At 42.9% G+C, this 12,836-nt stretch overlaps 2 protein-coding genes across 2 annotated transcripts in view; one reads left to right on the top strand and one right to left on the bottom strand.

Annotated features, from left to right (window-relative positions):
• Nucleotides 1-776: 776 nt before the first annotated feature.
• Nucleotides 777-5,615, bottom strand: LOC135490885 (guanylate cyclase soluble subunit beta-2-like). The gene is made up of 12 exons (XM_064776455.1): nt 5,586-5,615; nt 5,050-5,123; nt 4,741-4,841; nt 4,269-4,452; nt 4,066-4,142; nt 3,374-3,829; nt 2,979-3,153; nt 2,561-2,706; nt 2,191-2,339; nt 1,773-1,919; nt 1,348-1,502; nt 777-1,240 (listed from the first exon to the last, which is right to left on the bottom strand). The coding sequence occupies exons 1-12, from the start codon at nt 5,613-5,615 to the stop codon at nt 889-891; spliced, it is 2,046 nt and encodes a 681-aa protein (XP_064632525.1). The 3' UTR covers nt 777-888.
• Nucleotides 5,616-6,553: 938 nt separating this feature from the next.
• The window catches only part of LOC135490871 (pre-rRNA-processing protein TSR1 homolog), a 52,851-nt gene continuing 46,568 nt past the window's right edge, over nt 6,554-12,836 (top strand). Inside the window, exons 1-9 of the mRNA XM_064776432.1 lie at nt 6,554-6,685; nt 7,716-7,786; nt 8,083-8,169; nt 8,672-8,784; nt 8,962-9,228; nt 9,508-9,664; nt 9,907-10,071; nt 10,467-10,620; nt 10,992-11,086. Of these exons, the coding sequence (XP_064632502.1) occupies nt 6,568-6,685; nt 7,716-7,786; nt 8,083-8,169; nt 8,672-8,784; nt 8,962-9,228; nt 9,508-9,664; nt 9,907-10,071; nt 10,467-10,620; nt 10,992-11,086 (1,227 nt within the window). The 5' untranslated portion in view covers nt 6,554-6,567. The remainder of the gene's footprint in view (nt 6,686-7,715; nt 7,787-8,082; nt 8,170-8,671; nt 8,785-8,961; nt 9,229-9,507; nt 9,665-9,906; nt 10,072-10,466; nt 10,621-10,991; nt 11,087-12,836) is intronic.

Below are 12,836 nucleotides of genomic sequence, written 5' to 3'. Positions count from 1 at the left end.
CAGTATGGATGTTCTCTCGATAGCCCTGTTGGTCTCCAGAGACGAGATTGTGGCAGTATGGATGTTCTCTTGATAGCCCTGTTGGTCTCCAGAGAAAGATTGTGGCAGTATGGATGTTATCGGGACAGGCTTGCTCACCATTGGAATATCTGAGCAACCCAAGGGTTTGTAACAGCCCATCTATGGAATACCAACTTTTCCCTGCTGGTCTAGGTGAAGATGTATGTCTAAAGACAGCCCAGAAACCAACTAAACACCAGGTGGCACTTGTCTCTGGACAACCGAAGACACAGGGTTACCAAAGACTGCTACTTGCACAATCAAAGACACTGAGTCACCAAGGAGTGGCTGCATAACTGAAGACAGGGGTTAACCAAAAACTGGCTGCATAACCAAAGACAGTCACCAATGACTAATGACATGGCATCTTAGACTGGTTCAATGGTTTGTCCACAGATTTCCTGGACAGTGAAGTTCGAAGCGAATTTGTATCTGGGCAGCAAAGGACTAGGTTATGAAAGTATTGTTGATCCCCGGATAGCCCTGCCTTGGGTTGCTGAGAGATTCCAATGGACCAACCAGCCTATATCTGGTGAATCACTCATCCAAACGAAAAGATTTGTAACAATCTTGGCAATAATATCGACAGATTGAGGCAACCTCTCTGATTCGAAGTACCCTGAACAAGTCGGCTTCATTGCGATACAGATACCTATCACCATTGATTGAAATGAGAAAGGTTGACCATATCAGAAAAGTGTACATGCAGTGGGTTTATTTGATAGACTAATCATAAATGAAAACAAAAATGTATATGATATGATAAAAAGTTCACATGTTGGGATATGAAAAGCTCAAAATATTTGTTGTCTCTTGACCTGATTCCACTTAAATAACACGACAGCATTCACTGCCCTTCATCTTCCCAGTTGTCTTGTTTGTTTCAGCATTGTTGTTTTCATCTTCCTCTGGTGCTATTGGGTTTCCATCGTCATCGACCTTCAATCCCTTGGCCCTGAGTGCACCCACTCCCTTAGGCGTGCACTCAGCATGGACGTAACTGTCTGGCATTGGGCGTCCCCCTATCTCATCCATGACAGGCAGTTCCATGCAGTCGTCCTTTGGTTCTGGGATGGTCTTCTCCTTGTTTCCAAGCATGAAGTAGGTGTGCATGAGGCCCTTGCCTTTCACGTCAACCTCACCTCTGTCCCTGAACATGTAGCCGCCACCCTTGATGACACTGGAAATGAAGGATTCGATGAATTAGTGGTATCCCGAATGGGATACAAGCTTCATGACTACACAGTCAAAGTGTTTCCTTTTGGTGTCTCCTGAAGGCATACTTACTCGTATGTGAATGGACTGATGTGGATTCGTCCAGGGGTTCCGTGACTCTCCATCCTGGATGATGTGTTGACGGTATCTCCGAACAAACAATACCTGGGCATCTTCTCTCCGACGACTCCAGCAACAACAGGCCCTGAGTGGAGACCAACACGAATCTGAAGACAAGATCAGTAAACAAGCCATGAGGCGCGCAGCGCAGGATAGAGCCCTGATCATTGGCACACATCACGCATTCCAGATTCCAGGGCCGTATTTAGCGGGCGGGTCCAAACCAACATCATCAGTAGTACGGTGAATTCAACCAAATGTTCGCAATGTCGTACACTTGTAGTTTGTCTCCACTGGACAATCTCAGAACTAACTGCTAATAATTATGCAGTGCAATCTCGAGCAGTGTTTCCTATTCATCGGGAAACTAGACTGACCTGCAGTGGTAGACCCGTCGCTGGGGATGGGATTGTCTTAGCGGCTTCAATCATGTCCAAGGCGAAGTTGGCAACTTTGACAGCATGCAAATCGTCGGGTACGGGGACACCTGACACAACCATGTAGGCGTCTCCGATGGTTTCCACCTTAATGATACGAAGGTGTAGTTATGAAGCTAAACGGAATGAATAAAACACATAGAGTCTTCGGTCTCCGCCCACAATCTTCAATGGCCGCGGCACTATGTATCCCGGGCCCCCAACACGTAGTTAAAGTCCGCCGCGTGTTTGCTGCTCTTACTATATAAGAGCGGTTTCGGCCATTAGGCCGTTCAGTGGACATGACCACTCTTCAAATAGGGAATAATCGTAGGCATGTGATGCCGTGTGGATATCATGACCATGGCACATTCCTTACCTTGTACACGTCGTGAACCTCTGTAAAGTGATCAAACTGCGAGTAGAGGGCGTTCAGCATGCTGACAATACCCATGGGGGTAGAAGCAGCCGCAATGTTAGTGAAAGTCACAATGTCGCTGAACAAAATAGTGACGATCTTGAATTTTTCTGCAAGTCAAAACGGAAGGCGTGAGAAGATAAGCGATTCTCCCAACTTACAGAACATCAAAATAATGATATTGTTGCACTTTCAAGGATTGTGTGATAGACATGATAGAACAGCTGAGCAAAAATATTTGTTGCACAACAAATGACGTGATGATACTGAAAGGAAAGCTTCGTAGCTATTATCTACAGCCGGCAACATCAGCCGTTCGATTTTGACTTACCAGCGGGGACCTTATGGCCGTCTCTTAGAGCGTCTGCAACTTTCCTAGGCAGCATCTGGTACAGAAGTGTATCCGTCTTCTTTTTCTCAACGGCCAACATTTTGTGAGTTACCTTCAAATTGGCTGTGACTTCATCGAGCTTTTTGCTGAAAGCGAAGACGGTTTAGCTTATTGCAGCCGTTTATGTAGTATTTCGTGTGAACAGCATTCGTGACATTAAGTTGAGTGAAACTGAATAGACTCTGTCTCACTCTCCGCAAGCATCTGTCACCGCACCAGTGATAGTCAGCAGCAGGTCCTGGGTTGCATCGCTGATAAGTGATTTGACACAAATCAATTCGTCTTGATGCAGAGACCGGGGTGAGACAAGCATTTGCGGTGTGGGTGATGTTTGTTTTTTCTTTAACCGAGACGTTACCTGATTTCGATTTCAGCGATACGCTGTTGGTTGAGTAAGATCAACTCCCGAGTGACGTCATAAATGGGAATATCGGATAAAAAGACCCCCTTCTCCTCCATCTCGGTTAAACTGGCCAGACGGGGAGAACACACGTAAATCATGTGCTGGATGTCATCCATCCACAACATCTGTCCTACAATTCAAAGCAAACTTAAAGATGATACAAAGCATCCAGAGATTTCTCCGTGGTCATAATACAATAAGGAGATATCAAGGGGGGGGGGAGGTTGGTACTAAAAAGGTATAGTGGAAATCTTCATATGCGAGGATGTGGTTTTCCGTAGCCAGTCCATGTATCCTGGAAAAGTGGCGGGTCATTGGAGGCTCTATGTGTCTGTCACTCGCTCACTCACCTTTCAATACGAGATTGATATTCTCATTATGGTAGAATCCAGGCTTGGTCTGCATGATGTAGTTGGCATTAATGAAACTGCGCAGATTTGGAAATGTCACGTTCATATGAGGATGAACCATTTCAAGTGACTTGTCCAGGGTGAGACCTTTGGTGAGTAACTTCGGGCAGAGTTTCTGCAGTGTCGAACCCATCTGTTTGATTTCGAGGTTCGAATCAAATATGATGTGGTACGGAAAGGCTTTGCTGAAATTGGCAGGGTTCATAAAGAATTCTTCAGGATAATACTCGACTACATTATCCAGCTTGGCTTTCAATGTATCGGGCAGCTCGAGCGTAATGTGGAAGACAACATGCTGCTGTTCTAATGTGTCGGACGTTCTTTCCAATTCCACCAAACCGATGGTGGCAGTAACCACGGTGTCAAAAAGACGTCGCCCCACAGCTCCAAGAAGACCTGAAACATTGGAGAGAAAACGTATTGTCTTATTAGAGAAGATTTCTATCTTGGCTTGGCATTGTGATGCTGCCAATTAGGACTACAGCCAAATGAACAACTCTGTCTCTTGTGCCGTGCGCTAACACATCTGGTAAAAGACAGCATTTGGACGAAATTTCGGAACGGCACCAAGCATCGGATATTTGTGAGGGGGAGGGGGGGGGGACTAGTCAGCAACTCTTCAGATTACTTACCACTCACAATCGGGTACAATCCATGTCGAGGACTGTAGTAATGTAGATCGAACGAGCCATCGTCGTTGGTGTCAACACTGGAAATGAAGCGTAATCTGGTTGAAAGATTATCTATGCGCAGGAGACTTTATGGAATCTTTAACATAACCCAAGATGAGTAACATCAGTTAAAGGTTGGAAATCTCTATCTATTCAACACCTACCGAAATGAGGGAGCGTCCAGATCCGTGTATGTCATGGACAGTAAGGCGTGGAAAGAGTCGAGGTTTTGCATGAATGTCACAAAGTCGCCACCCAATGTCAGCAACATTTTATCATAGCCAATTGACAAGCAGTACTCAAGGAAAAACTCCCCGAATACTTCAAGCACGGTGGTCAGAGGGATACCTGAAATAGAGGTGACACAATGAACTTTGGGGCTGGAGCGTTTTCTGAACTTCATCGGTGGTACGACGTGGATTAATGCGAGCGCCAGTCTTACATATATCTCTATTTATTGCCAAGAGAAATGATAGCCATCGGAGTGACCTCGAGTCGATACATCCCCGAGATCTCGGGGGACTAGTAACAAGACAGAGGTTAACTTGGTTAAGATTGTTTATCCGAGAACGAGAACTATACTAGGTGACATTTTGACGATATCATGTTGCCTGTTGTCAGAAATGCAATTTTCACCTAGTTCTTCCGATGCTGAAACAATCAATTTGACTGAGAGTGCGTCATCGTATCTGTGGAACGTCATGAAGTCATGGGTGTCGTCCATTTCTGATTTCGCCCTGAAGAAGAAGCAGATTGCAAGTCGAAATCATTATATGAATGTTTGATCACAAAGAATCATGTTTTCTCAGAATATCCCCAGGAATTAGATTAAGAAATACAAAGGTACCTGTTCAATTTGAAAAAAATAAAACTTTCATAAGGCTAATAGAACAGGAGAGGAACAAGGACCAATCCCTTTATTGACTCTCTATAGTATTTACTTACAGAACTCTCAGCCATGCTTCCTCGCCGAACTTCTGCTCTATCAGAGACTGGACACATAAATGAATTTGTCCATACTGAAAGTGAATGAAAGAATATTAAAGTTATTGGGGTTTTTTTTCGTTACATGGAAGTCCTATCAACATTTCACTAGCTGTTCAGCACTATATAACGACTGCCTGATCAGTCATGAACTTCCCGTCTTCCACGCAAAATATTTACTGACTTTGCCTCCAAACGCCGCCAAAATCTACTCCAGGTAAAGGAGTTTACCGCTCGTCATGTAACAAAATCTATTCAGTAAAACTAATTTCCTGTAGGCCTATGTGTCAGTAAAATATCTCTTTGTAATTAATAGGAAGTTTATATCATCAGTTGTCTGTTTATGCAAGGCCCAGTAGGCAGTAATGAGTATAGAGCGACCAATGCGGTTTGTCGTGATGGAATCAATAAAATAAACCAACAGCCACGCCCATACCATGCAGGGATGGTCGTCCTCGAGTGGCTTCAGATCCACATCAGTTGAAATTGAATCAAACCAGACACAGGATTGCAGTATCTTTATCCATGACTGGAGGCCTACATACTGCTGCACACCTTTTTTTATCAAAGTTGGTTTTGAATAACCGGCGCACCGATTGAACGACAGCCAGATTTTGCAGCCATCCCACATAGTCCATCCGACATTGCGACAAGGCATTGCAATTAACCATCCATATGCCAAATTTTGATAACGGCTTAGTTTTAAACAATGCTCTAGCCTACTGAGCCTAGTTGCACTTGCTTCACTTACCATTTTTGAGCTTTCCTTCCGTGAACAAAACAAAAAAGAAAAGAAAAATCGGTGGTCTTTGCCGATTATTGCATTTGTTTCCGACGGCTTCTGTTGCGGCGACGTCAAGTTGTCAAGGCGGCGACGTCATCCACGGGGACGTCACGAGCTCTCCAAAACTTGTCGCTACTTTTGTTCATTTGTCTGGAGTGGATCTGCTCGTGCTGCCTTTGGCTCTCGGTGTAGGCCCCTAACAGCATTTGTTATCTCGCCAGATCTGGTTGGACAGTATCTGCAATCTCATCAGGTCTGGTTGTGCCAGCATTTCCTGCCTGTCACTCCTGTCTCTCCCAACGTAGTGCACCATGTTTCTACAGGTGGACCTTGTCTCCACCCTTCGGAAAATGTGTCTCATTTTCACGTGGTGAATACCTGATCACTTACATAATGGGATTGCATGAAATCAGAACACCAGCCCAGAAGAGACAGCTGATACTGCAACAACCATATTATCAAAACAGCAAATGCTGTCACAACCAGACCTGATAGACAGGAGCTGCACAACCAGACCTGATGAGATTGTAGATGCTGCCACAACCAAACTTGATGACCGGCGAATGATAAAGAATGAAAGACAAGTGACCTGCCAAAGATCACACAGAAGATGACCAGCAAAAAGTTAAAGGGAGCGAAACGACTTCGAAATGGAGCGAAACGACTGGGGGCGAAACAACCGCAATTCGAATATCATGAATATGGCAGCCGACGGCCAGGAAACCCACCATTCTGGTGCATTCAAACAGTCAAATAAAAAACATAAACACGGTCAACATAAATCGAAGGGTGAATTAAGCAAGGAACAGAAAGGTATCATCGATTGATCGAATGTTTTGGTTCATTCGGTGACCGATGCTCGGGTAATCGGGGTCGTTTGAGGGGTTTTGAAATCGTTTCTCGCCTCAATCACACCACGTGCGCTTGTTTACTTTTTTCAGCTAATGGGCAAATGGCTTTTTCGATCTAAAATCTGGGTAGAAATATAAAGTCTCGAACTGATATTATATGCATGGAAGTAGTTCTTCTTGTAACACATAATCTGTCAAGATTGTCAGAGGAAGCTAGTTGGGTGAACGACTTTTGTCACGTGCAGCATATGATCTTACCGATCTAGGGCCTAGCACTAGCAGACAGCCTCACACCCTTGCCTCCAGCCAAGGCCCTCCTTTCAGGCTGAATGTTCAGTCTGAGTAGTGTGTGTTGCTGGTTGGCTGACTGTCACAATTGGCCCAATTGTACTCCACCTAGACCCACCCCATGTCTATTCACTCTTGACAATCCAAGAAAGTGCAGTGAGTGAGTGACGACTGCCAATCATCTTATGTCTTTTCAAATGTACAATCAATTGGCTGCAGCCAACCAGGCATAACCCTGTCTTCCAAACAATATGCCGTCTATACCCTATTTGGTTGACAATAGTCAATTATAGTTTCTTTGTTGAGTTCAAAATCAATGATTGATTGAAATCACTGTAGCAGTATGTAGTGTTTTCTGGCCCTTGATTGAATGTTTTGTCATTTCCTTTATTCATGCTCATTGACCAATGACATCATTGTTGAGTTTTGTTAGGTGAGTTCAATTGACTCCAAGTCCAAGGGAACGAGTTTACAATCCCCGATCACACCCCAAAAAAAGGTCATCGGTTGACTAACGAAGCACCACTGTTCAATGGATTTATAGTTGAATGCGATCAAACTACGTCATTTCCGATCGGGGATTGTAAATTTTAACCAGGTATAAAAAAATCGTTTCTTGGTCCTCGCTCATAAAAATGGCTTGTTAATGATGCCCCTCAGACAGTTAAGGCTTATCAGTTAATGTATTTTTATTTCACTTTCAGGCCGTGTGTCGATAAAAACCCTCAGTAAAAAGGGAAAGATCGCCCTGAGCCGTCAAGAGAGAAGGAACCAGGTTAGTATTCCACTCATCCGGCGGGGTATGATCTCATGATATTCTCAACGGCCAACTAATGCTGCCATATGATCTCGACACACAAGGCCCTGTAATGACAAGCTCCCACTGCCTGTATCAAGGTCATGGTGAGGTATAACTTGTTTGGGAGGATGCAAATTGGGCATATACTCGGCTTCTTTTGTTATCTACTGCTTAGCCAGCGCAGATTGGTCCGTAATTGTGATGTCTGTAGTCAGATTTTTTAGTAAGGATATTATGGATGCATCCAGAGTAACATTTTCAATTGGATGCAGGCACAGCAACATAGGAGGCTGAAGAGAGACGAAGCGCTGAATAAAAAGAGGAGCAGAGGTGGTACTGACAGCCCTCCTTTCTTAGTTGTAAGTGAAAACTACGATAAGTACCGTCATGTTACAGTCTTGTTCAAGATGTTGGAATTGCTGCAATCTTTCAACCCACAGCTATGGTCACAACTAATGTACGGCAATCAAAGTCAGGAGAAGTCTTCACTTGTCTTCTAAAGGAGAATGGGCTATTCTGTATAAGTCACTACCCAGAGTAGACATCACAAAGCTCTCCTTATCCTTATGTATTTAGTATCATTGTGGAGTTGCACATGTGATCCCTTAGTTTTTTTACAAGTCTTTTCTTCACGGCTGCTGCCTTAAATCATCACAGGGCTCAAATGAAGATGAATTCTTTTTACTTCATATGCAAAGCTCTAACCCAGAACTGTATTTGGTCCCACAAATAGATGTAAGGCAATCAGACTTTTGTGAAATTGTTCCGATAGTTTTCGCACAGCAGCACAAAAGGTTGTGGACATTTGCTTCGAAAAAAAGCCTACAGGCGAACTTGTGTATGAGTATTTGTGTGTTCCAGGTTGTAATCCCTCTATGTGATGGCTTGGACACCAATGAAGTGATTGCTCTACTGAATGGCTGCGATGGTGCTGCTACAACTATCACTAATGCATTGGGAATATCTCACCTCAGGTAAGTTTGAAATACTCGGTAGTGGTACCCAAAAATGTAACATCTGAAATGAGATGAAATGTCACTTTTCATCTTGCACTCAATACTGTACACAGTCTCAGCTCCCCACCCTAATCAAGAAACCTTTCTGTAGAAATCAAGGTACACATGGCCAGGAACCTCTTTTTATTGTTTCAGTGTTCCAAGGTTCAAGCAGAGATTCTCCTTCACAGCGCCTCCTTCTGGTGATCTGTATGCCATGTTGGATGCAGCAAAGGTGGCTGACTTTCTGTTGTTCCTACACTCGCCAAGTGAGGGCATGGATAGTTATGGCGAGTACTGCCTTTCTTGTCTGTTTGCCCAGGGTCTCCCTGCTTGTGTTCACGCTGTGCATGGCCTCAAAGATTTACCACTGAAGAAACATACGGAGATCAAGAAGTTGCTACAGAAGTGTATTGAAAAGAGGTGAGTGATGTAGACTTATGTTCCCAGCTGTGGAAGTGGCCCAAGAGGCCAATGTATATGGAAAAAGCTGTGCTGGCCCATGATGAAAAAGATGGTTGGGGTTTGGTTTAATACTCGCTCTAAGCCTAGGCATAAACATATGCAACCTGATATCTGCTCAGAAGTTTCTGTGTCATTTTAAATACTCAATGAAGAGCAGAGCAGCTCCAATCTACTTACTCTTTAACGTGAGGTTTCAGTCATGATGGGACATCAATTAACTCATTTTTCTCTTTCCAGATTCCCCAAAGACAAAGTTCACAACCTTGACACAGACCAAGAAGGCATTCTCGTTCTCCGCCAACTCGGCAGTCTGAAAATGGCCCCACTTTATTTACGTGATAAGCGACCGCACATGCTAGCAGAGGAGGTCACTTCTGAACCAACCGAGAATTCGGTAAATGTTTTGCTGTTTATTTGATGTTAAAGGAGGCCTATGAATGAATCATATTGCCCGTTTGGCATTAAAACTTGTTGCTTGTTTTCTGTGATTTGAGAGTCGCATGCTAGCTCAACTTGGGTAGATCACCCTGGTTTAATTCAGTGAGTCACTTTCTCATCAGGGGTGTGTTTACTCCATTCCTAAACTGCACCAAACTCCATCAACCAAACAACACATGATTTTGCTTTTTCTTCCAGGACCTAGTTACATTGAAAGTGAGTGGCTTTGTCCGAGGTCAGGCATTATCAGTGAATGGTCTCGTGCATATCCCGGGGTGGGGAGACTTTCAAATGTCCCAGATAGATGCTCCAGATGACCCCTACCCCCTCAATGACAGCAAGAAGAAAGGAAAGACAGCTATGGTCAGTATTCAGTCTGTTTTCTATTTTAGGCTGCAGGGGTAAGTTCACGAAACTGCCTTGAAGGATATAGGGTGGCATAGACAAAATCAAGGTTTTAGACACAGGGAATAGTGCCCAATATTCATGACTGAGAAAAAAGTTTCCAACAAAATCTGTAATGTTCCAACGTAAATTCAGACTTACAGATCCAGTTCAGACTCACAGATTTTCATAAAATTTCTGTTTGGCACATTTGCCTGTGTCTGCTCCTCATGGTTACAAGTTGGCATGTGTGGCTGATGAGGTAATTCTTTTGGCCACCAAGATCAATACCAAATCTATAAATGAGGTCTCATTCAGAATTGGTGTTGCTTCAGCTATTAGGTTTGACCTGTCCAGGACTGTTTCATTGATAGGATGTTGAAATGAGCGAGTTTGGAGAAAGCAGCATTCGTGTGTTAGAACGAGCTGATCGTGGCCAACAGGAGTCGTTACAGTGTGAGGTGATCCCAGATCCTATGGAGGGGGAACAAACATGGCCTACGGAGGAGGAACTGGCAGAAGCTGATGGTGAGTGACGGCTCAGCCAGTTATCAAATCTCAGCTGCAGTAGGTGGCTGTGTCAGGCAAGGCTGAAGCAGAGTATTTGAGAGCGCTGACTTCTGATAAAAATGTGTTTTTGTGAGAAAAATGTGTTTTTGAGCACAAATTGTTTTGGGGGTTTCAAAATTTTTTTGGAAGTATTTCAAAAATTTTCATGAAAAAACAAAAAAAATCATTTTTAAAATTCATGTTTTTTTCGCAATTTTGGAGAACAAATTTCCGTAATAGAGAATCTACGTTGATCTAACATAAACTTTACGTCCCGGCCTCCAACATAGAATTTATGTTTGGGAAAAATGAAATTGATGTTGTCACATTTGCCTGTGCTTCCCTTCCAGCTGCCCAGAAAAACAAGGCTGTTGTGAAACGAGTACCAAAAGGCACGTCAGAGTACCAAGCCGCCTGGATTGTTGATAGTGGAGACGAAAATGAGGTAGGAGTGATTTGAGGTTTATCGAGGCTTGTCCATAGGTATAGTCGGAAGATCATCTGTCATGGAGATAACTCTCGGCTTTCTGTTTCAGATGATATTTTGGTACAACCTCTCATTCATAGAGGGCTCTATAGATTATAGATTAACCTCCATCAATGAAACGACACAACTCAATCATGCTCAGGCAGACGATAACAAAAAGATTATTATTTAACATCATAGTTTATTTCCAAATATTTACATTTCTAGGTTTATATTTACAATCCATTATTTCTATGAGATTATATATTACTAATACATTTCGTAACAAGCCGTCCCTTAAAAGTAGCATGTCTAGCTGTTTGCTTTGTTTCAGCTTATCACACAGCCTTTACAGATTTCATGTTTCTCTCACAAAACCAACATATAAATTCTGTTGCATTTCTGCAAGAAATAAAACCTAAAGGTGCTTCATGGATCCTAGTTGATTTAGTCAAGGGGTCTGTTGGATGTTTTAGTAATGCCATGATGACACTGCTAAATCCAGACACACTTTTGTAGATGCTAGGGAACAGCTAGTATTGTACCAATGAGTGTTTTCTGCTCTTCTATCTGAGATAACCTAATGAACAAGAGATATTTGCCCTGCAGCTAAGTCGCTGCTAAAGCAATTATAAACCTCCTTGTTATCAGTGGTAAGATTGTGCGGAAACGTTAATGAGCAAGTACAAGCAGCGAGTAAAGTTCAAAACAACAGATATAAAGAACACAACACAATCACCAGCATTTATGAAAAAAGATTTGGCCTTGTTTCTCCTCCTCGGTTGATTAAAGACGACTCTTTATCAGATTTACAAGTGGAACTGGGGTGCACTCTTCTTGATATTGATTCAAATGTCAGTATAATCCATATAGTTCTGTCCACAAGTGGAAATAATCATTTCTTCTTTTAATACTCAGTCCACCTCGCACAAAGTTTTCACCTCACCTACATTATTTATACAATATAGCTTATGCATGTGATGTATTGTCCTAATGACATGGCCTCTGCACATAGGGTCCTCATAGGTTCTGTACGTGAGAACAATTATAAATGTAAACAATGACTAGTAAACTGCAATCACTTTCTATGACATTGATCAGGCTGCAGTATATTGTAGCTTGATTCACATCAAAATAATACAAGCCAGGTGTTTAATTTGAAGGAGCTTTGGTCTGGTCATGTGAGACTTGACCCTTTGTCTTGGATCAGCTGGATCAAACCAGTCTGAGTTGTTGTGGAATGGTCTGCTGGTGACAAACTGATCTGAGAGGTCAGAAAGCCAACATGTAGTATCCATGCCTGGGTCTGGTCGCATGAGACTTGACCCTTTGTCTTGGATCAGCTGGATCAAACCAGTCTGAGTTGTTGTGGAATGGTCTGCTGGTGACAAACTGATCTAAGAGGTCAGAAAGCCAACATGTAGTGTCCATGCCTGACCAGTGGTTGTTTGTTGCTTATTGTCATCATGTGATGATTTTGAAACATTGTGCTGAAACCAGTAGAAATCTTGTGTTTATATTCTTCTTTGTCATTGTGAGACATGTGGAGTTTACCAATGCTGATGAAAGACAATCTGCCAAGAGTTTCAAGTGGAAGCTCTCATTCTGTAATGATCTTTCACTCAATGAAGAAAAAAGCCTTTCATTAGGTTTTGATTTCCTCTCAGGTTTTGCTATGACATTTGAAATAAAGCTTCTTGTGTATATTAATTAATGAAATCGATGAGAA

The sequence above is a fragment of the Lineus longissimus genome, chromosome 7 (genome assembly GCF_910592395.1).
Source record: "Lineus longissimus chromosome 7, tnLinLong1.2, whole genome shotgun sequence".
Taxonomy (NCBI): Eukaryota; Metazoa; Nemertea; class Pilidiophora; order Heteronemertea; family Lineidae; genus Lineus; species Lineus longissimus.
This window is presented reverse-complemented; position numbering and strand designations above follow the sequence as displayed.